This window comes from Fusarium fujikuroi, chromosome FFUJ_chr12 (assembly GCF_900079805.1).
Source record: "Fusarium fujikuroi IMI 58289 draft genome, chromosome FFUJ_chr12".
NCBI lineage: Eukaryota > Fungi > Ascomycota > Sordariomycetes > Hypocreales > Nectriaceae > Fusarium > Fusarium fujikuroi.
The window spans coordinates 74,451-98,578 of record NC_036633.1 but is presented as its reverse complement, the minus strand read 5'-3'; the positions used below and the strand labels follow the sequence as shown (position 1 = coordinate 98,578).

The 24,128-nt window shown below is 43.7% G+C and overlaps 6 protein-coding genes; 3 read left to right on the top strand and 3 right to left on the bottom strand.

The window, feature by feature from the left end:
- Window positions 1-2,674: 2,674 nt before the first annotated feature.
- Window positions 2,675-3,514, top strand: FFUJ_14240 (uncharacterized protein; the record flags this gene model as incomplete). XM_023571112.1 has 2 exons in its annotated part: window positions 2,675-2,806; window positions 3,059-3,514. 2 exons carry the CDS (start codon window positions 2,675-2,677, stop codon window positions 3,512-3,514), a joined length of 588 nt encoding a protein of 195 aa, XP_023438175.1.
- A 753-nt stretch (window positions 3,515-4,267) lies between these two features.
- FFUJ_14241 (uncharacterized protein) lies at window positions 4,268-4,729 on the bottom strand (the record flags this gene model as incomplete). The annotated part of the gene is made up of 1 exon (XM_023571111.1): window positions 4,268-4,729. The coding sequence occupies one exon, from the start codon at window positions 4,727-4,729 to the stop codon at window positions 4,268-4,270; it is 462 nt and encodes a 153-aa protein (XP_023438174.1).
- Window positions 4,730-7,322: 2,593 nt separating this feature from the next.
- Window positions 7,323-9,086, bottom strand: FFUJ_14242 (uncharacterized protein; the record flags this gene model as incomplete). The annotated part of the gene is made up of 1 exon (XM_023571110.1): window positions 7,323-9,086. One exon carries the CDS (start codon window positions 9,084-9,086, stop codon window positions 7,323-7,325), a length of 1,764 nt encoding a protein of 587 aa, XP_023438173.1.
- A 6,095-nt stretch (window positions 9,087-15,181) lies between these two features.
- FFUJ_14243 (uncharacterized protein) lies at window positions 15,182-15,514 on the top strand (the record flags this gene model as incomplete). The annotated part of the gene is made up of 1 exon (XM_023571109.1): window positions 15,182-15,514. One exon carries the CDS (start codon window positions 15,182-15,184, stop codon window positions 15,512-15,514), a length of 333 nt encoding a protein of 110 aa, XP_023438321.1.
- A 1,444-nt stretch (window positions 15,515-16,958) lies between these two features.
- Window positions 16,959-17,436, top strand: FFUJ_14244 (uncharacterized protein; the record flags this gene model as incomplete). XM_023571107.1 has 2 exons in its annotated part: window positions 16,959-17,269; window positions 17,355-17,436. 2 exons carry the CDS (start codon window positions 16,959-16,961, stop codon window positions 17,434-17,436), a joined length of 393 nt encoding a protein of 130 aa, XP_023438172.1.
- Window positions 17,437-20,958: 3,522 nt separating this feature from the next.
- FFUJ_14245 (uncharacterized protein) lies at window positions 20,959-22,424 on the bottom strand (the record flags this gene model as incomplete). XM_023571106.1 has 4 exons in its annotated part: window positions 20,959-21,300; window positions 21,352-22,189; window positions 22,240-22,310; window positions 22,359-22,424. 4 exons carry the CDS (start codon window positions 22,422-22,424, stop codon window positions 20,959-20,961), a joined length of 1,317 nt encoding a protein of 438 aa, XP_023438171.1.
- Between the last annotated feature and the right edge of the window lie 1,704 nt (window positions 22,425-24,128).

Here is a 24,128-nt window from a genome sequence, read left to right as displayed (position 1 = left end):
GTAATATAAAAATAAGGATTACTAAAAGAAATTCTATTAAATAGAGAATTAATATTTACCTCTAAATTCTAGTAATTACTTATAGTATATATAGAAGTTAATTACTAACTTACTATAGCTTTTAGACTGCAGGCAGATAGTTAGATAGAATAAATAAACTAAATACTAAAATAATACTTATAGTATTATATTAATTATAAGTAAAATAATTAAGTAAAGAAGCTATTAAGCATCTAGCTAGCCTATAATACTGCCTATAATAAAAATATAAAATTTATACTATTTAATATAAATATTAGATTTATACCTAATATATATTATAATACTTAAAAACCTAAAAATATAAACCTAATAACTATTATTATAAGCAATAAGCTAAAAGAAATTTATAAAGAACTTAAAACTAAATTAAAATATATTAAAAAAAGGATATAGAAATACTATAACCCTAAAAGGTTAAAGGGATTAACCTTTATAAAGAGAGATATAGTCTACTTATTTATAAAAAACATTAAAATGGACTAATTAAGTTATAAATTAGACTATAAATATTTAAGATTAGTTAAGATTAAATAAAAGATAGGGAAAGACTAATATAAATTAGACCTATCTCTAAATATTAAATATTACCTAATTTACTATATTTTAATATTAGAATTAGCTGCTAATATAATATACATTAGAACCAGTAATAAACTATAATAAATTATAGGACTAGAGGTATATAAAATAGAGGCAATTAAAGAAATAAATAAGGTTAACAGATAGAAAATATACCTAATTAAATAGAAGAACTACCTAGAAAATAAAAATATATAAGAACTACTAAAATACCTTATTAATACCTAATACCTCCTAAAGAACTTTTATTAAAATCTAATAAAGGGGAAGCATTTAAAAAATCGTCCTTAAAACCTAAAGATAACTAATTTATATTATTAGGAATATAATCTATCTAGAGTTTATAGACTATAGCGTCCTTATAGGTATCTAATATAAATAAAATCCTATCCTCTTTCTTAACCTCTTAAAGACTATAGTATATAGCTTTAAAATGCTTTTCTTTTACTCTAGTATAGATCTTTTAAATATAGGATAAATGCCTTATAGCAGCAGTAAGATAAGATTATAAGGCTGCTATTTCTTTATAAAGTTTTAAAAGATTATTACTAGCTTTATCCTTATCTACCTTTAGTTTTTTCTTTTATTTTATAAGGGTAGATACTAAAAGAAATTTAAGTTAATTAAAAAAAGGAGCTATAAAAGAAAATATATATATAATAAAGTAACTCTTATACTATTATAAGGTTTTTATTTATAAATATACTTACTATACTAACTAGAGTTAAGAGATATTAAGCACTTCTCTTCAGTCTTTGCCTAAAAATAATAGATATATAGCATATCTGCCTATTTACTAGATAATATAATAGATTTAATAAGTTTTATAATATTATAATCCTTCTTAAGTCTTTCTAACTTACATTTTACATAAGTTTTATAAGAATACTGCTTAAAAATACAGTTAGATATTACGCAATATAATAATAAAAGGATTAAGTTAAAACGTACTAAATAAAATTCAGGTTAAATAGGGTATATAGGTCTTAAAGATAAGACCCAATAGAGAGAAGAGATTATATTATAACCCTTACGCTTATATTATATATACCCTATAATTTTATCCTATAACCTACTAATTATAAAATAAGTTACATAAAATAACTATTATAAGAATACTATTATCCTATAGAATAATATATCTTAAAGATAATTACATCCCCTTAAGGCAGCATTCTAGTATTTAGGATATTAATATATAGAATATATTTATTAGCACTTTATAAACTAGCTTATTAGCTATTAATAAGACTTCTTTATATTAATAAGCCTAATATATATTACCTAATTATTAAGAGATATAATACTTAAGCTAAGCTTAGTATATATACCCTACGTTTCTGCAAACATAAACCTAATACAGACTAGTTTCCCTGTTTAAAACCATAACCATCATAAATACCAGAGCCCTGCTTTTCATTATGCCTATATATTAAGGTAGAGATTACTTATAGGAATTTGCATTTAAAGTTCAATACCTTGCAGTCATGGCGCGCCAACCATGCACCTTTTGCATCTGGCGTTCTCCTTTTATTTAATTAAGATGTGCAATCAATGTAGCACAGGCCTTCACAAAATCCCAACCACTAAGCCCACCCCATCATTACTCACGCAGTGCCAACATAAGTACCTTGATTCCAGGTAACGCGTCTCACTTTACCAAACAACTCCTTCAAGGCTAAGGCACGCACACTCCCGTCCCCCCCATACAATCTCCATGTTCCGCCCGACACGTCTGCACAGCCCTCATCGCAACCCCAGCCTCAGGACCCCAAGCTAGCCCCGCCGATATGTAAAGGCTCCCAAGACGCGACAAAGTGCCAACCTCAGTCTCCCAATTTAACGTGAAGTGGTGAGGCATCCAGACTGGCTTGCCCCCAATTTGCACACTGGACTCCCACCAAGCTTCTACTCAAGCATTAAGTCAACTTGCGCACCGTCTAGCAAGCTTCTGGTGCCTGTCGCCGAGATTTTCTGAGCATCTAAATCACCATCTTCTATCGCCCTCCTTCATATCTGACCGTCGCCACCGCAGGAGCCGTAGTTCGGCACGATGTCCGAGACTAGTAACCCGTCAACCCGCTCCGACGACAACGACAACGACAACAGCTTGGTGTCGCTTTTCGATACCTTCTACGACGCGCCTGGAAGCCCATCACCAGAGCAAGAGCAAGCCATGATGCCTGTTTAAAGCCGACAGCGACACAGCAACACCGATTGCCCCGTCAGCGGTCTTGAGACGCTCAAGACTCTTGCAGCCGACTTTGCATCTTTTTTGACCGACATCGAAGCTCTTGCAAACGGTATTAAAAACAATGCTATTAGCATTGAGACTTCTGATTCGGCCGGTTTCCCCCATAACAACGCTCGTCAATGCCAACATAAATCCAGGCCTGATTACGAGCGGATTTTGGCGGCTTTGACTTGGATTGGCTAGAAGCGACTCCTCGAAAGAGCTGAAACCGCTGTTGAAGAAGCTCAGGCTGCACACCAGACCTCTACCAACGTCGTCGCCTACATCCTCGGTGAAGACAGGGCGCTCAAGATACTTCCAGATGCAAGCGACAATCACACTTGCGGAACTGGCAACGATATCAGCACTTCGTCCGTCGACAAAGCTGGACCTGCTGCCGAACGCAGACTCTCGAGCTCCAACGTGAACAGCATTAAGGTCGGCCGCCACACTCGTCTTCGAAATGCAGAGAAAGACAACACCAACCAAGATATCGATCTATCTGTCCAGATCCACGATGCGCTGCTAGACGAAAAACAAACCGGGAAAGTCCTGCTTGCCGCAAAGGGTCGCGTTCAGGCCGTTTGGCACATATGGGAAGCCAAGATGAAGACGATGAACTACATGTTGATGGAAAGCTGGAAGACGGGGCGGCCATAGTTGCTGTTCGTCTGGCCATGAAGCGATGCGACGCCAGAGAATGGAAAATCATGGCATATGAGGAAGACTGGCAGGCCATTTTCGATGAGGATTTGGACAAAGAGTGAGTGCTTTGCCTGCTACCCAACTCTACATAGTTCTTGACATGATCAGCCCATCATCAACCTGGGGTCTTTGCCGTGCAGCGACAGCAGACTGTCATGCCCAAACTAAACGTGGTCTTACTGTAGACAGTGGCCATTATCGTCTCTGGCCCATTGGGGCATACAGAATATTGGTAGATAAGATGATATTTGATCTATCTCAATCACGACTAGATACAAGGCTGTCCTTGACATATCATAACTGCATTGAGGCCTCACTTACACCACCGAGAGGGCAAAGGGGTCGAACACCCTTTGCGCAGCATAAGGTTTCATCTCGTGTCGATGAGGGGCACATGAGATACTCCAGAAGCTCTAAGAAGCGGGCGGAACTTAATAGACGTCGATCAGAGTCTCTTGATGTTGGCAAGATAGGCAACATTAAACAAACAGGGCAAACCATCATCAGCAAAGAATTGACTTGCCCATGACAAGGACATCATGATTCCAGAACCACATATCCACCAATTGGCCTGTCTTTCCTAATTTCTATCAAGTTAAAGTGAATATTGCCATATATCAGTTTGATTCAAACAAGCCATCCCTAAATTATCTCAACTTGACTGCGTTATCCCAGCCCCTCCATAAGCCTATCCCATTTCCGTCACCGCTACCCTGCGAGAACTGCAGGATCACCATCCAGCCAGATGATACTCGCCTTCCAAGTCTTCATTTTCCACAAATGTCCAATCTTCACCATGTCGCAAGCATAGAAAGCACCCGACGTGAACTTGGCGGCGCTTGGGTCTGCACCCTGTCTAGGACGGACATGCTGAGCCAATGCCGAGCATATTGCCGTAGCTGTGCTGCTACTCGCGATATTGACGCGCAAGTTGGAGAGAAAATGGGTTGTATCGAGCTTGGAGACACGGTCGAAGACTGCTGCCTTGAATTCTGCGATACCGTGGGCGGTTGAACCAGGCATCTCTGCGTCAATGTCCTCGGTAATCGCCGATAGAAGGAGGGCCTCGTCGCTATAGTCGAAAGCGAGAACGGCGCGGTAGAGTGCGTCACCTATAGCCTCACGCTCAGTGAGGCCACCCATGAGCTGAGCTGGGAGTGTAAAGGCCATGGTGACAACGTAGGGGAACTTGTAAAAGGTAAACGAGCCTGAGAGAGAGACAAGACGGTGGTTGTCTATATGGTTATACGTTGGGGCTTTTATATGTTATCAGCCACTTTCTATTTCTTAGTAGAATAACTGCTATAGAATTAATACCGTAGAGATTGAAAATAGTAGTTTGATGCACATCAAGTTTGTTGGGTATGTCAATCTGCACCTGGCCATGCAATAAGTCCGTTAACTCCTATGTCCGTTGAAGATGCAGCATATATCAGGCAAGAGGCACAGCAGCAGTTAAGTCAAGAGCAATGCAGTTTGTGCAATGTACGATCCGATAAAACTGATCGATAATAAATGCCTGGAGGCCTAGCCTGAGGATATCTCATGCCGCTGGTAAAGTCATCGTGGAATCTGCGGCTTATTAGCTTGAAGCCCAGCTGACTGTAATTGTACCCGTGCACTTTTCACTCATTTTTCACCTCAGCCATTTCATCTTAGTCAGTATAAGATCTGGTAAAACCTCATTCTTAGACTTACTTCTATATATCAGTTGGTTGTTATACTTCCACACAAAAAAGCCAAGTTTGCTTGATTTAAGCAGCTAAATTGGATAAATGATAGCAGTTAGTAGCTTACTTATTATGTTTAACTGAGAATCAATTTTTCTAGAACCATCAAACCTAAGAACTTGGAAAAAGGCCAGTTTAAGCCCTATCTTTGTGCATATTCATTTTGGTTTACATCATAAACAGAAACCCTTACGAAACACAAGTGGTCACTGAAAAGCGGAGAATTGAAAAGCAAAGAGACCCGAACACTGCATTGAGATTCTGATGCTTCTTCTCCTTCTTTGACAGCTTACCCATATTTGTTGTTAGAGGCTACTGAGATTGCGGTTCTACCGGGGATGTATGAGAGTCTAGAGAATGCCACCAGCAAGACGAGGAGGAAGCGAAATAAATAGTTAAGCGCAACACTGATGCCAACTCTAAGGCTATGATGCCAGTCCAGATGGATGAAGCCTTTAGGAGACGGTGCTTGACAAGCTTGCTATAAAAGACAATTTCCTCAAAATGTAACCGGTATCAGTCTCAGGAAAGCTGGTCATCTATTGCATAAGCTTCTCAAGGCAATATCTGTCAGGTACCGAGAACTACCCAACAAACAACATCCACAATTACAAAATCAGCGGCACATCAGGCTCTCCTTGTGCCTGGAAACCATTTCGATATCTGTGGCGCACATTCGTATATATAATATCACATTATCATCCGCTAGACTGTTTTCTTATCATCCTTGACTTTATGTTGATGATCTTCTTAGGCAGTCGCTTCTTTAGCTTCCTCATCAGAATTATCAGCTTTGGCTTTAACAAATCTAGCTTCAACCAATTGCTGTTTCAATCGTCCTCATGTCATTTATCACAGTCTACTTCTACTTCTACTATCGTACATCTCACATCATGTATCGACATCGCACTTACACCCTTTATCAACACCCAGACGGGCTTTCCGTAGCCAAGGAAACCCATGCCTTGGAGCTCATTCTTGCGCATTTAGTCCTGGATAGGTTAATCACTAATCACAAAAGGACGAGCATGTACCTTTGAGGAGAATATTTGCGAGGCTGTGACTGAGCTTGATAAAGCCAGAGGAGGATTAGCCGTATCTTGAAAGGTAGTGTAGGCAGAAGTTATTCTTGAATGTGTGTAGAAAGACTCGTCTAAGCCAGCAATTTGGCGGAATTATGCTTATGCGGTCTTCACCAAATTCAGCTCTTGTAGGTCAGCGTTGATAGGAATATATATACTTTGCGTCTTGGTCCGGTTGATAGCACATATAGGCCCAGGAAAGCATCCATCACGAGATCGAACTGGGACAAGGGAGATCTTTCAAGAAATTAGGCCAGTGACTGAGCTGCTGCCTCGTTTTCTTACACAGGGCCGTCTATTTCTATCATGGGTTTAACCCAATCCATAGCCGCTCGCCTTTGGTTGCACTGGGGGGTAGAATGTACATCCTTGGCCATGTGCATCAGCTGCGACGCTGGACCAGTCGGAGGTTGAGATGATCAATGAGATTACGGACTGGAAGCAACAAGCATAAGTACTAGACCAGGGAGAAGCAAATGAGCCAAGTGAAGGGCAATTATGGCCGCCCTGCCAGCCATCAAAGAACCGTCCATGCGATAATGCCCGAGGCCAGAGACCCCGATACTGAGGGGGACCGGATAACAGAGTTTACAGTTCAGCACATTTTCCTCTGCGATGTGGCACTGCGCTCAGCAGACAGTCTGTTCTGCTCATGCTCGCTCTATAGTTGATGAAAATAGTTGATTAGAATAAGCCTGATGACAACAGCTGATAAGGACAGGATCTAAATAATGCAAACGAATTAGATCCTCACGCTACCGATAAATGGCAGAGAAAAAACAGCGGATTGTATTTCTATGCTTATCCGTCCCTTCGACTAACCCTTAGTGGTCCAGTAATCAACATCGAAAATTGGTAATTTCTCTCAGCCGCCACCTCAGTAATCCGCTAGGTACTGCTTACGGTGCCTCATGAAGCTTGCGACATGAGGAGTGTGTAGAAGATACCATGTCAACACTTGGACCTTCCTCGGCATGAGCCTGTTGGCCGCGGTTGCGATGTCCCAGCAGTTAACCCTTTGTCTGCCGCCAATTTGACATCTACCTGCCTTGTCATAAGATGGTCGACATCGGCACTGAAGGCCACGAGTATAAGAGCAATGGCGGCAAAAGAGATGCTAGTGAGGAATGTAATACGCAAGGCAGATGCAAAAGCAGACTTGATACCCTTCGCTGCAATAGCGAGAATCTCTGGAGATATACCTTTAAGTGCAGGGTTCTTGGGATTGCCAGTGAGAAGGGCCTGCAGAATCCCGGGAATCGCTTTCGGGTTTACACCTGCCATGGCAAGAGGCTTAGCTGCCATGAAGGGGAGGTTGGAGCTGAAGCGTGAGGAGAGGACCGATGAGTAGACTACAAGTCCTATGGCCCCTCCCATAGAACGACAAGTGATTGCGACTCCAGTTGCAGTGCCGATATAATTATGTGGTACATCCAGCTGGATCATAGTGACTGCTGCAACCGTGACAGACGTCACACAGAAACCTATCAATGCCACGAGTACTGTGGACGCAACATAAGAACCTGGGGTAACAATAGCCTGGGCCCCCAAGCAAGTCGTGAGAAGCATAAGGTTTCCAGTAAGTACCCAACGTGCGTGTCCAAACTGGGTTATAAAGTACCCTGCAATAGGACCAGCGAGACATCCAGCGGCACCAAATGCAGATGTATACCATCTGACTGCCATGGTGTCGCGAGTGTAGAGTATGGCAACCTGTTGAGGCCAAAGCGTGGATGTAGAGTAGTAAGCCATACCAAAGAAACCAGCGGCTTGAATAAGGACAGCACTGCCTCGAACAGAGGTAAAGAACTCCTTGGGGAAAAAGCTTTCCTTGATTTTGGTATATCTCTCCCAGACAAGCAAGGCCACTAATAAAAGACCCCCCACGATCATCAATGTGATGACTGTAGCGGATTTCCAAGGAAACTCTTTGCCTCCAGTCAATAAGCCGACACCAAGTATGGCAATGCCGGCGATGAAAAGGAAGTTCCCGAACCAATCGAGACCAAGGAACAGCTGTAACCCAGTCTTGCCTTCAACTCGGTCATACTGATGAACCGGATTATAGAAAAGGATTGTGAGGGCGCAGGCGGTCAGATCGAGGGAGAAGGTCAACCAGAAGGTACCACGCCACGATCCATCTTTGACGATGCTGAAGGCAATCACAGGCCCGAACACAGAAGCAGGGAATGCCGAGGCCTGAAACAAGCCCATAGCTAAGAACCTCGACCTCCTGGGCACCATCTCGGCGACGCACGTCAGTGCCAACTCCTGTATCGCATTGCCCACGCCGATGAAGGCACTGCCGATAATAAGAGTCTTGACCTGTTGCGCAGTCGCAGCTACCACGCATCCAATGACGCCAATGATGTTGCCCACTATAAGGAAATTGCGGCGGCCATAGACATCACTTAGACGTCCGAAGGAGGGACAAAGAACGGCAGTGCAGAAGAGTTGGGCATATGCCATCCAGGTGTAGCTTGTGCTAGGGCCAATGTCCGCGTTAATTTCTGACATGATCGTGGAGGTCATGGATGTTGAAAAGAGTGTCGACATATAGCCGAGTTGGAACGATGCCATGGCTAGCCATAGCTGCCAGGTCATCTTAAAGGCGCCATCTTCGGGCTCATGGTCAGAGAGACCACGAGACATGGCTTTTTCAACTTGCTCAATGGTCGTGTCATTGTTTAGTGGCTTAGGGATGTCTCTCTTCATTTTTCTTTATTGCTCTTGAAAGATGCTTATCAAAGGGAAAATTGTATAAAAATCTAAAATAGGAGGTTTGTTATACGTGTGAAGTATCCAAATCGTCAGGGAATTCTGGCTTCTTTATACACGAACTTTCCCCGCTCTCAAGACATTCCATCAACAGTACTCCTGTCTTAGTAACACACATCCATTTCAAGATGAAAAGTAATGGCCAGTGCGGTCTGAAACTGGAGAAGAGGGGTTACTGGCAGCCGACTACAATATTCATCACGCCTAGCCCAGGGCTACTGCGGGCTTCACACCATCTTCCATAGTGATTATACTACTAAAGGTTAGACTTTGGACCAGACATACAAAGGTATAAGGATGTGCTCCAGGTCTCTCACCTCCCTTTCGGTTTAATTTACGATGGTATCCTTCCGAGCCGACAGTAACGGGTTTGGTGGCATATTGCTGTATGAGATAATTCTGACAATTCCTCCCACACCCCGCGGACCTTCTATCCACCGCAAGTAACCGAGGATTTTAAGTCCATAGTGCGTAGATTAAGCCAGACTTGCCAGATATAGGAAAACTGTCATAGTTAATCTATTTAAGTAAATAGTATAGTAAATATTATTACAGCTACTTATATAGATAGCACAGATCTGTTATAAGTCTTAGGCATAAAATGGAATATAAGATATATAAAAACACCTAAATATAATCTTTTATTGCCACTCTTTTTCTAAGAACATTACAATATGTGTTTTAGCCGAGGGTAAAATAAGGCTGGATTAGAGTTATTAGACCTCGGGACAATTAGAATCTAGCAGCCTGGGGAACGCTGCCATTACCCACTTTCCCCAGATATGCCATCTGCAGCTAAGACTTATAGCTAAAGTTTATTATTTATCTGTTGCATCTCAAACGTCTTCCCCAGCCGGAAGCTCCGGGATCACTTTAACTATGGGAAAAACGTGGGGTACTCAGTAAAGCTCAATAATCTACTTACTTATCGAAGTGATATTGCCATTATCTCTTAGTATGTCTAGACATAGCATATCATAATTGCGACTACCTTGAAGGACATAATACAAAGCTCTTTAGTATAGGAATAGCAATATCGTTGGCTTTAGTGGCCTTTTACCCCGGCTGGGGTTTGGACTTAAGGCTTTCGCAATACCGACACTCGGGTTGAGGTATTAGTGCGAGCTAACTGACTGAGTTACTACAAAGAACCCCAAGAATTGGACAATACCTGCAGGACACCCATAGGGATGCCCGGCCGTTCTGGATCATGCTAGAACGAGTTGTTCGGCCGCCAGTGCTGTCGACTCGCTCGGCTCAACGGAAGCTTCATGAGCACAGAAAAGGAGTTCCGAATTTCGGAGTTACAAAGCCTCAATCCCTGGCATCATTTTAGGTAGGAAACCGTATACTTAGTGAGCCGCAAAACACACACAAGGACGGTGATGAAGTCGAGTCCATTTGATGAACTTCTATCTGATGTTCTGGACAGCAAGGAATGCTGTGTTGATTCCTTACCGGGCCTTTGCCTCTGCCACACTAGGGTTGGTGGGTTATGACTTGGACCATTATACTGCAGTGGAATCACAATTGGGGCTGTTCTAGACCCATGACCAAGATGCTCCTCCCAACTCGGAATTCCCTCCGGTGAATCTAGCAGAAACCCCATTTTTCTCGCAACCATAAAGCAAGCAAAGGCCAAATACTTGGGAAATGCACATGATAGCGCCCATAATACCAGGGAACAGTTTACAATCACGTTCGTCCGGTTAACTTCAATAAGTACAACCCAAACTTCTTTTATCTAATCTATAGTCTGTTATTGATATGTCTTGGTGTCAAGCCTGAAAGATATGGAGCCAATTTCCAGCAATTTGCATAAGATCTACGGTTCATATAGATTGAGCTGGTGGTGAAGATCTAGCGGGACGTCTTCAAATTATCCAGCAAGCTTGATTACATCTCAGGATGGGTCTAAGATTTAGTTGCCGCTTCTGTCAGTGCTAGATGTATCCCCAAACGTTCGTCATAACCGGATCATCATGGCCGATGTCCACGAGAGCTTCCAGGGACAGATTAGTCCTCATCTGATCAAAAGGGGCCTCTTCACAAAAGAATCTAGCTTTGTTCTGGTTTAATTTCTGTTTTCCATGTTGTCTAAGAGATATTTACGGCCTCTCCCCCAAGGCGAATCCCTACCTTGATGTGATTAACATCACATCTAACTACCTTCAGCGGCCTGTCGTAATATCATCGAGCCGAGTTTACGGCCAAGTTTTGGCTCATTTTTACACCAAGACGGCGGTTATAAGGACAAAGACGGAAAAATCATTGATCATCCCGATTAGAACTGTTCTTATCTAAGTATAAGCGAAGTTGAACAGCCACCAATATCGCGGCACTGGATCTCCATACCTGGTGTCGCATTGATGATGACCCTCCAGAAGATATCCTTCATTATAGGCCTGATATAGTGGTATGTGAGCTCTGTGAGGTGCTCGTTTCGTGAGTGCAGAGCCTCTCGACAGGTATGACTAGGTGGTTCGTTATGGAGCAAACTGCCACTATAGGACAACAGCATCTTGCTCTGTCACGACGCATCACTTACATTACTTTACTCATGAATGCACATTCACTTTCATGCAGACCACCAACTCAGTCTTCTTGCAAGGATTCCCATCTTATACAACTCCTTACAATGAGTCACCAGCAGTGAAGAACCATGGCTTCTAGTATGGCAGTATGGTCATAATAGTCAGAGCGAGGGCCGAACTGGTGATGAAATGGGTCTTTTGTTCAACGGTAGTGGCCCTCCTGACGGCGCAGTTGCTATACTGCCCCTTGGCCAGGAGGAATATTAATGGTAGCTAGAAATGGGATAGATCGACTTGAGGTCGACAATCTAAGCTGCCCGCCCTGTATCTACCGTACAAGAGATCAGACTGGTATGTTCGGCATCACTACATCTGCTCTGTTTGGCGTCTCATGGCTATCCAACCCCTGTTAATTGCTACATTCTCGTGATAAAGGTAAAAAAAGTTAGTATTGGTTCTCAGATGTAGCTAGTTTCTCTAACTCTGCCAATAACTGAGTTAAATTTCAGGGGATTGAGTTCTTTCTCAGATAATCCTAACTGCCTGGACTCCGAGGTCCGGATCTCCCCCATCATGAATTAAGAACCAAGGAAAACAGTGTCCTGGCTTTGAACATTCTGCAGAGGAAGCCTTGAGTCTTGTCAATTTACTTGTACACAATGAATATAACAGAACGCTGCCACCAAGTCCATTTCTCGAACACTTGGAATGCTAAGCAGCTCTGTATTATAGTTATACTGTCTCCAGATCTTCAGATAGGTGGATTATTGTCTCATTGCAATTGGACTTAATTCAACAGTCTCTCAATCTTCACCAAAGGCCGGTACCCCTGATTCTTGCATCTGTATCTTACCGTATCAATCTCTCAGCTGGCAAGAAAGTCTCTACATTTGCTATCGAGATGCCGAGCATGGCAGCAGAATAGAAGGTAAGTAATTGCAATGTTGTAGCAATGGCGTAACATCTGAGAATGAAGAGGTTTGCATGGACATGCATCTGGACTCACATCCTGTAGATGCCAAGGAGCTCCTGGTCATTTTTTACAACATGCTCAATATCCATATCAACCTTCTCTCGTTGACTTCCAAGAGCGGATTGACGGTGATATCTAGTACGGGTCTGTTGATTCGTTGGCTATTCTACACCGGAGCCAAGTTCAACCTCGAAATTTCAAGCACTCGTATTCACGACTCAAGTTGAAATGGGGAAACCGAGCTCGACCTTCAGTTATTCCTGGGCACCACGGATAAGCATGGATTGCACACTCTGAGTTGTCACTGAGCTCGTAGGTGAATCGACATCAGGACTATTATGTGTCGCGATTCTTCCGCCAAGAATAGATACAATGTGTTACTATCCTCCTTTATCTGGTGAGTGGCTAAAGAGCCTGTGAATTATTTTCCTTTGTCTGAAAGACGTGCATTTCGACAGTCCATGTAGACTGAAATGTCGATAAACACACGTAAATATATACCACGCCAGCCAACGGAGGGCCATGCAATTCCATATTTCTATTATGTTCCAGAGATAAGAGATATCTTGGTGTTCCGAAAGATAACTCTAAGAACTCTAGATGCATATACAATAACGCTGATTCGAGTTTCAAACTAAAATGGATCGTATAACGCTAGAAATTCTGAGTATGCACTAAAAGACGCAAAGGCGCGTCCGCTTCGACATGCCACGTCGAGCTTGCGTAGCAAAGTAGGACTTTCCAGTGATAGATATCTGGCTGTTAGATCCACAACACAGCTCTCTTAGCGGGCACCACCGGAGAGTGATCAGGTACGCGAACCGAAGGATAGTAACCACCAACAGACAAGAACCAGTCATCATCATGTCCAGTTACGGGGAAATATGCCAATACAAATCCGCCGCTGAGTTGCAAGATCTATCGAGAATGTAAGATCGAGATCTTGGGGCTCCTGTAGCCCCGAAAATGCATACACTTGGATTAAATGTCGCCACAATAGTCAGGTCAGTAGAACAGAAAGATGTCAAGGCAAGACAGGATAGTTCCTTTGGGCCAAAAGCCATCCACCTGATTCCTGGTTTGTTGGAGATACGAAATGCTCGATGATCTCGCTTGCAGTATTGTTCCTCCCGGTGTTGATCTCTTCAGACGAAAATTTATGGATTTCAACCTCAAAGGGACACCTCATAGATGAGTTGTATCTAAATCTTCCTACGATTCCTTTGGCGTTTGCTAATCGGAAAGGGCTTAGCTGGCCATTGAGCTTAGCAAAGACGAAGACTGAGTTCTAGCCGCTCTTCTATTTATCGGGCTGCGAGAAGCTTCCACACCTTTAAACAGACCACCCATTTATCTGCTGAGGCCGTTTCTGAGATCTTCGTGTATAAACATTCCAGCAAGTGCCGCAGAGGTAGTGTTAACGGTCCTAGACAAACTATCTCAAGTGATGCTGAGAGTTCCCTTGTCCTTCATTCTTAAGCTATTGTTCCCTCCTCGACCTTTCGGTCGGAGCCAGATACTGGAGATCGAACTCCTTGGGGAGGATTCATGTGTGGTGTCCAGTTGAATCGGTAACCTAGGATGTATTTGAGGGTGCTCTGCTCATTCAAAATTGTTTGGAAATGATAGCCAGCAGTCAACATAACTGTTAAGGCTTCTTTTCTGTTAGCCGGGTCCAGGTAGCAATTAGCGAGATATTCTAGCTGACCCAGAGAAGCTCCAAGGCATTATAATTGTCGAAGCAGCTGGAGAAGGGGATTGAGGCTGCTGAGCTTAGATAGGTTGAGATGGCGGATGCTTGCTAACGAGGGCTCTACGGATCCAGGGTAGAACGACACTGGTTGATACACAGCTGGGGTCCTTCGTCTCCACTTGCTCAAGAGTCAGCCGCCAGAGAGTTACTGTACTCGCCTTGAGTTGATAGACCCCACAACTGATGGCTCACATCACGCGCCTTACACGAGTCAGGGTCGTGAAGCTGCAACCCATCTGAAGCTAGAGGTGCCACTTAGAACAAATACAGGGGCATAGGGTCAATAGCTCCGGCACTGCTTACTAAGTGGAATACGATTATGGTGTCGGGGACCTGCTTAGTGATATAGCCCGACCATCCATTGTGTACCCCTGTGATCTAGTATTCCAAATCCCTACTGATTGGAGGCTGTGTAGAACCTCCTGGGCTTTGCTTTAGCGGTGAAACACATACATAACCTTACCGGCAAGTGCCTTTTACTGGGTTCGTTAGGCTATATTTAGAATGATGAATTATTTTCGTTCTTTATATATGCACCCTCGTGTAAGTAGCCCTGTTTCTTTGCTGAGATAATGAGTCCGTATTCTAGCCCCGGTTACATCTTCTAAAAGAGAGTTAGCCAGCTGTTCCTAAGACACCAGGGGTTATTCTACCCATTAAGACATATTCTAAACTGACTTTCTCTATATAAAAGATCTAATTTTATCGCTCTTGCACTGTTGTTTATCCGGGCGACTCTACTTATCCCAACGATTAAGGGTCTTTATCAAAGATGCGTTTCACAAACTCTATCGTCCTAGCCACTCTTTCAGGGTCTTGTCTTGCCGCAAACTGCTTTCGAGATAATGGGCAAGACATCCTCTCCTCAGATATTGAGTTTGCCATCGACGATGTAGACTCAGGCAATGTCAACGCTGTCTTCCCCCTTGAGGTCAAAGCGAGCTCATTCTTCCGCATCACCCATGGCGGTGCCGTGATCAGTATTAGCAACCGTTTCCTCTTCGACAACACCCATGTCAGCCAAGCTGATATTGTTTCTGCTGCGCGAAATATCCGCGATGAATGCGGAAGATTTGGGTATGCCTCTATTTACTGGACCTTCTAAACTACACTGACTAAAGTATAATTAATAGAGGCAAACAGCAGATACACGGTGACTCTGGTTTGGCTATTGATATATCTATATTTCAGAGTAGTTAACTTGGTTCATAAATATCAACTTTGTCAACAATGCAGGGAAGTCTAGTACTTGAATAGAGAATATGAAGTTAGGTCTGGTTTAGACTTAAGCACGTTTCATATTGAGCTTGTATATCAACACGTCTTGTCAAGAGTTTAAGAGGGCGCCTATATGTATGTGATAGCATTGTGAAGAATATACATTGTCATTCCCTCGGCTCAGAGATGAAGATTCGTCTACTGGATACAAATAGGGTAGGCAACCGGACGCTTATTAAGACGATAATTTGAGTATTTCACAACAGTCAGAAATATAAAGGCAAGACGCGACGTCGATGTTGAATGTCTATGATAAGATTGAGGGGTAAAGAGAGGCTTCAGCTTCCAGCCCACAGAGGTAAAGACTACCAAGAAAACACGTACGGGCAAGATGTTAAATGTCAATCAGCTACTGCAAGTCAACGCAATGTCAACACGACACTCATTCACCAACATCGAGACAAGACAAGAGGTATTAAATCTGGGCAAGGTGAAAGACGTGTCCGATTCTATCATGATTCAATCAGTTGGTGTTTTCAATTACATGTTGATTGAGGAAGGTGCAAATGGATTCGATAAAGCCCAAGAGGAGAATCCCACCAGACCTTGCTGACTGGGCTCCATACCAGGTCCAAAGCAAGAATGTTTGTACTTCCAAGATTCTGTTCTCATGCTAGCCTTGCCTTGTCTGTACCATTCTGCCGGCATCCTGATTCTCCTCAGACTACCCCTAGCCACGTTTGATGACCCATAGCCCAGGTTAAGACAATGGCATCGGTTCATCTGCCTAGAATTAGCTGGCCGAAGAATACAGCGAGCTCGGAGCGGATTACTCATGCTTCTACGTGTCGTTCTCATTCATGGATTGAACCTTTTCCATTTCCCTCTGGAAATGGATTTACCCAACAGTGGATTGAGGCGTCGAGGCTGGACGACTTCGACACCAGGAAGCTGATGTCAGATTTTGGGTCGCTTCATATAATTAAAGATACGCTGCCAAGGACTTCGGTCATGTCAGACCTTGATCACCAGGCCCAGAATCAGGAACTGGGCCCTGGCAGGGATGCTCTGCTAGCCTGGTTTCTCTCGGCTCATCGTGTTCACCGTCACAAAGAGGCAATGATAACTTGACTCAGTTGGGCATTTAGATAAGCCCCTGGGGTATACTTCCAAATACACCATTAGGCCCTTACGATACTAGGCCCTTGCGAATGATAAAAGACGGGATTATCTGCACCTCATTCCGTAATTTTAATCTTTTGCTTCTTCTAAAATTACCACTTATTCGCCCATACTTAAGCTCTCTGCTTCGGCTATTCTATCTAGCAATGATGCACTTCGCAACAGCTTTTGCTCTAGTGAATTTCTTTTCTTCATCCCAAGCCCTCGGTTGTTTCAGCGACCGTAAAGCAAATATCGCAATCGATGCGGTACAGGTTCTGATTAATAATGTCGGGTCCAATAACTTTGACCCGCCCTTTGACTTTCCGATCGAGGTAAAAGCTCAACATCTTATTGGAGGCGAGACACAGGGTGTCAAGTTTTGCATTGAAAATAATTTCCTTTTCGACAATACGCATGTCGCGCAGGGAGATATCATATCTGCCCTAGAGGCCATTCGTGATGACTGCGACAGGTTTGGGTAAGTCTAGTCTCCCAAGCGTCTCTGCAATTGCTGCATTATCTGATCTACAAGATACTTCCGCTGGAGACTAACATATCAATAGGGGAAAGCGCCAGGCCCACGGGGATACAGGTCTTCCTGTCGATATTACCCTCACCACTTCCTCCGGATCGCCGTGTCCATAATTGTGGACGATATTGAGAGATATAATCAAGCCAGTAATGAGTTTAGAGTGTTTAAAATTAAGATCAGTGATATTACATACTAAGGGGCGCTGAATGAAAGTAAGAGCGCCATATAAAGATTGTAAAAGATGGCTGGTGATTTGTCGAGGTTCTTCCCAGTGTTGTTTCTCGTCTAACTCAAATATGACAATAAACTGCAAATTTTCTTACATATTACATGGGCTCTCTTATCCATTATGAGTAAGAGCATGGATGCTGACCCAGAACGCATTGTTCCATTCACTATCTCGGTAAGCAGCTCCGACTCTGTATTGCAGATGTTGGACCCGCAGGCTCAGTAACATACCCCGATCATTTCTTGGCTGTTTACCATGATGTCACTATGAATCATATTTGCTGACGGTTGCGTATCTGTCACAGTGAAATATCACAGATATCAACACAGCCATATGGGTAAAATGCAACGACATCTGGGAGATCCTACAGCTCCAGAGTTCTACTCGTGGGGTTTTCCCCAACCACAGGGTCTTTGCCAAGTGCTGCCGATCACTTGGTACTCTCAGTGCCAACTGTTGGTAAACTTATTTCTCTGTATTGAAGGTAGAGCATTACATACGACAGAATACCGAGAGGAAAATGATGAAGTTCTAGAAGTGTTATTGAAGGAATTGCTGTGGAGATGAATTGCCTTCTCGTTCAGTTGGCTTGCCCATAGAGTGGGAACCCGAGCTCATAAAGTTCTGGACAGTCCGCACTGCCTGATAATATTAAGCTTATTGTATTGATAGTCCACCAAATGGTTGGCGCCATGTATCAGAGCAGAAGCTTGGAGAGTGACTTGCATGGCTGCATGATCAGAAAACAAAGACCACAAGGCGGAACATCGGACTGCTTCTTGAATATGGATTCAGTTCGTGTCATTGTTGCCAATCATCGCCATTGAGTTTAAATACTGTTATTCCCGTCAGACAGGCGGCCATGTCAAGGCACCACATGCTGAATAGCCGCAAGCTCGAATATGTGATGCTTAATCTCGGCAAGCTTGATGGGCGCCCCTGCAGCCATCAAGTTTAGGAACCCCTACCTCAGTTATCCAACAAGGACCAGCAGAGTTTTGAAGCGGTTCGCAGAATCCCTTGTAGCAAAATGAACCCCAAAGGGGAGTTTCGGAGTTGTGGATGAAAGGCTCAGATAAGGTTTGGCAGGTCGTTGAGCTAATGTTGACCAAGGACTTGGTATGTAATAAGTAGCACGCCAATTGCTCCATCTTTTGCTGCCCCAGTGCCCTTTCCAAACCGCTGATAGTAGTTGAACTGAGTGGCAATGATATCATAAAAACAAACCACTGTCATGGATAAGACAAACTGAGAAATGTCTATTGCCTTGAGTTCTTGAACCTCTGTAATGATAGCGTAGACCAAACGGGTCTCTTCCAGTTAAGTAGAAGAAAGAACAAAGGTATTGTATCGCAGGTTCTGGCACTGAACTAAGTGATCACATGCATCAAGCTATCATTATGTTTCCCCTCAGGTGAGGCACAGATCGACTCGCCAGAAGCTACGGTCACCATGATAGTACTCGCAACCTAAGGCTGATTGTTAGATTGGCCTGTTGTGTGTTCTTCTGAAGATGCCATTCAGGCTTTGCCAGACCAAGTACAGACAGGAACTGGGTTATTCGAACAGAAGACAAATACATACCAGACAGACACATACCCTAGAGCCAGATGCGCACAGGCCAGAATGCTTTTTTTCTCAAACGCGATATGTCAGAGTGGGTCTTCCAGAGTTAAATGATTGGCTCTTCTGCAATCTTCTTATCGATATCATCGGAGGATTAAAAGAGAATGAGGAATCATAGAATAAACCTCCTCACAAATATGCTGAGAGTTCCCAGAACAAACCTTTAGATAAGGGAGTTTAAATAGAGTGTAGAAACACGAGGAAATGAGGTGAGAGGCAGATCAGGGGCTGGAAGGAAAGGCAGGGTTTTAGGTACCTGATGAAGCTGCATGACCTTGAAGAAGTTTTCGGAGTGTTTCCAGTTCCGAAATGCTGTGCCAGCGTCTATGAGCTGCTACTAATAGAAGAGAGTATTGGTAGGTGAGTGCGCCTGGATAGGTGACCGGGTTCGCTCTGTCGATAGATATGCGAAGACATCTCCAGCTTGTAGCTCTCTTAGGTCCAACGCTAAATGTCTGCTATATATATCACATATGTCACATCCACTCTCATCACCAAATCACATTTACCAAACACCAGGATCAGCAAATCAGATGTGTCCCTTAATTTAGTGTGTATATCGGATTTGCACTATCGACGTGATTGACGTCTTTAGAGCCTTAACGCGTCGTCTTGAAATACCCGGTTATCTCATAAGCAGAATGCACCTTAAAGAAGATCGAGAAAAAGGCACAGCAAAACAGCACGGCAAAAAGAAAAACAAGCTGCGAACTTGGCGACTCTTCTATATCATTCCCCGTGAGTTCCAAAGCGTCAAAGATACCACATGATCATGACACAAAATCCAGAACAGCTCTTGGAGGGCGATTCTACCTCCGATCTTAAGGCGAATCTTGTTCCCTTTCACCCGGTTGCCTAGGAGGATGATAGCAGGTTGATCCACTTCTTCCCCGTTCTCTTGTTCTTCCTTGCTCTGCCTATGAGTCCCTTGTTTAGGGGAAATTGATGCAGTGAGGACTTGTGGCTGCAATCATAAATGAATAGAAACTTAGATAAACATATTCCGGTTTGAGAACCTCTTTTGCCATGCTAATAACTACTACTAGTACTATTTCAGTTCATTATAACAGAATATGCTTTATCATAGGCATGTTTCTCTATCTCTGGCAAAGTTTGGTACATTGGACTGTTCAAGTATGTTTTCTGCATTTTGGATGGGACCTATATAGATTCTGCTGGTCAATTTATTAAATATATTCAAGACCTTCGCTCAACACCATCGAAATCTCATATTTACCCGTATATTAGATAGTAGAATGAAATGTACTGTAAGAGCTTGTAGCATACCGACTTCTAGAAGTCTATCAACACCGCACTCTTCTTCCTATTCTCTGGGACGTCTCAAGCTATGATATACACCAGACCATACCTGTCCCTCTTGGTAAAGCATTATGCTCAAGAATATTCTTTCAATCTATATATAAATAAGTGCACCCTCTAAGGTTTGTTATGATAGCAAAATGGGTAGCAGCAAGGGCAGCCATTATATCGCCCTCTTGTGTCTCATAACGTTCTTTACCTCTAGGCACTTAGGCTAATGTCTTCTCTAAACTCTCAAAATTGTCACAGTCCTCTAAGACTCCACGACATAGTAATCTCTCTGTGAGACTTTTTCTTTCATTCCCCGACTGGAGTAGGCATTCCTGCTGTAATTCTACATTTTCCTCTCCATGAGGCTGGGGGAAAGATATATTTACCACCTTTGGCGTTTATCATCACCAATCCATGACTCTTATCACTCCAAAATGCGTCTCAGGAGCATATAGCGTTAATAGATCGCTTAAACGATTAGTCTATCCATCTGTGCTGTCCACTCCACAGACGTGTTTAGTAGCGAAGTCATCGCAGCTTCAACCCTCCCATTTTCAATGTCAATCTTGATTTCTCTAAATACCTCGAACTCTTCCCCTTTGATCCAATCTGCATACTTGTTGATGAGCCCTTTAAGTAGGCCGATAGCCAGATGGTATTGACCAAGATTAAGTGCGTCAGCGACCGCTTTACAGCAGCTGATGTCAACAGCAAGGTTTCGCTTGCTGATCTCGGAGAGAAGCAGCTTGAAGTGTAGTTTTTCTTCGTTGCTTGTCGCTGCTAACCACGCTGACATCTCTCCGCTCGAGCGCTATTCGGATAAGTCAGCTGGTTTATGACGCTGATAGTCTAGGCTCTCAACATCAAGAGTCGTAATTTCTGCGTCGCGGAGGCTGTTAATAGTCCTTTTGTCACCATACAAGGCTGCAATGTGAAGAAAGCCTTGCAAGTCACAATCAAATTTGTTGGTATGCGCACCCAAACTAAGCAATACGCCAAGGGCGGTGTGGTTGTTCTCTGCTGCAGCCTGCAGTGCTGGGGTATAGTTCCACTTGTCAGAAGCATCTAGTTTAGCCCCATCGTTTATCAGCGCTTGTATGTGTTTTTGTATCTCTTCAACTGATAGAGAAGAGGTATAGGATGTAGCTATCTCAAGTAGTGGCGTTTCACCGCCTGCCGTTGTTGAGTTTGGATCTGCACCCTGATCCAGGAGAAGCCTAATGATGTGGTGGCCATTGACCTGTGACGACAATGCTGCGAAATGGAGAGCAGACCTCCCTTGCTTGTTGGCAGCTTGAACACTGCATTCATTGTATTCAAGCAGTGCTCGAGTGCACTGCACACTGCTTCGACTCGCGGCTACCATCAGAGGGGTGACTCCGTCCTTATCTTTGACGTTGATACTCGCTCCAGAGCGAAGAAGATAGTTGGTTGCTGTGATGTTGTCTGCTTCACATGCCCAATGCGATGTAGTCTTGCCATTATCGTCTTTTGAATCAAGATAGTCATTTTCAACCACTCCATTTGATTCCATATCCAGAAGCCCTTTAGCTGCAGCGTGAAGGGGTGTTGAATCGGATGGCTTCAGGAACGATTTACCACCATCATCGCTTAGAGTGCATAAGATTCGGAGATACTTTTCGGGCCAATTCTGACGGTCATATCGTGATTCAAGAATCTCTCGGGCTAGTCCAGCGGTCCTAACCCCATCAGCTAAATTCATTGGTCCAGCAAAGGCAAAAGACTTTACTGTTGATCGATAGTGCAGCCCATATGAAGCAGTTCCTGGACCATGTCAAACTGGCGTGAAAGGAGAGCGACCTGATGTTATAAGTATCATCCCTGATGGCAAACGTAATATAAACTCACAAAGATAAGAGTATTTCCTCTCTCGTCTATAACGCCACTCGGCGCAAGGGATTCTGTTATGGCCATATTAACCAATATACTCATGTCACCGGAGCGGACGGATTCCCAAATAGAATGGTCGGAAAAAACCACTCTCTGAGCCCTAAAGCTAAAGGAAATATTGGACCCCACCGGTTTCAGCTCACCCTTCAGCTGGAAGCGTAGCCGACGTTGAAACCAGTTAGGAAATTGGTAGTTGATACTCATCCCCGGGGCCTTGTGTTGAGGATGACTAGATCCTACACAACCGTATTGAAGTGCTGTTAAGGGCTTTCCATCGATTCTGATGTTCAGGCTGTCTAGGGTGTTCCAAGCCCAGCCAGCGTTGGACCTCACGTGACATGGACAATAACAGACGTATTTGCAATACCAATCCATTAGTGGCTCTGTTGGTATCGATAGGTGTTCGGTTGTGAGGCGAATTTCTCTTGACTCTGTCGGCTTGTCTGGTAGATGGTGAGACTCTACTTGGCGACGTAGGGTCCCAGATGATACTGGGTTGATTCCCTCCGATTGCGAAGCAATCTCCGTAGACCCCTGGCGCGTTAATTCTGTGACCATAGATGGTACCTGAACGGTTTGAGCAGTTTCTGCATTGCCTGTAATCTTTGTAGTCGCTTCTGGGTCAGAGCTATAAGAACCACTATTCAACTGCTCAGGCTCATAACTTAAAGCTGGTTCTGTTGCCTTCGCATCTTGTGTACTGCTACCAACAAGAAGTGTGGTAACTGGATCACAACCTCGTACCAACACATTTTGTTTAACTTCCCTTGAGAGCTGCGATAATTGCTTATTGATATGCTGTAGGTGATCCTGTCCTGCGACAAGTGAGGCTGTTCTTTCTGGAACTCCAGCGTTGCCTTTCCGCTTGTTCTGTAAGTGAGCCCTTGTTATAGCCTTCCTCGACTAGCTTAATCCCATGCCTTCAAGCCTGCCCTTAGAGAGGTTCTGAGACGTGATGATATGATACCAGATATTGGGGGTTAAGTCAATAGGCATGGCTCCTGAGGTCTTTTGTGTGGAACAGCCTGCAGAGTAAAATTGCCCTTGTCATGTCGTTGCTCAAGAAGCCGTGTATTACCATCCAGTTCGTTCATCAACCCCCATTTGCGGCATTGGAAAGCCGTTAGTTCGGATGGAAGGAGCCCTGACACTCATAGCTATGATATGTCGAGGGTAAGTATTGAGTTCACGACCGCACAGACCTTTGATATGTCACCAATCTCGCATAAGAGTCATATGCGAGAGCCTAGAGCGCCCTGGTACTTTAATGACGCTAGGCACCTTTTTGGGTGCAATGGAGGACTTGGACGCTTCCTTTCAATATCATACAGATTTATACCAGGTGGTTAGAACTTCCACACCAGATAACACCTACATTCACTTGGAAATGCTTGGAAACGGCAGCCTTCATGGTGCATCACATAAATACCTTTAACAGCATCTTCTATATGGGAGATTTCAATTATGAATTGTAGCTGATGTTCCTACAGGAAAATGGTGTTTCGCCATAACTACTCGACGATTCTGGCTAATCAGCATTCGGTCCATTAAAGGCCTCGACCTTCATAAGGTTTCTTCCGTTGTCAGCTCGTTCGCTCGTCTTCTGCATCGTATTTGTGGTGGCCAATCGTCATTGCGAGCCTGAGACTGAATAGCAGCCATCGCTGGAGCGTATCGTTCACCAACACATACCTAATGCCAAGGGTGTTTTCTCTGCCATCTTGCCGA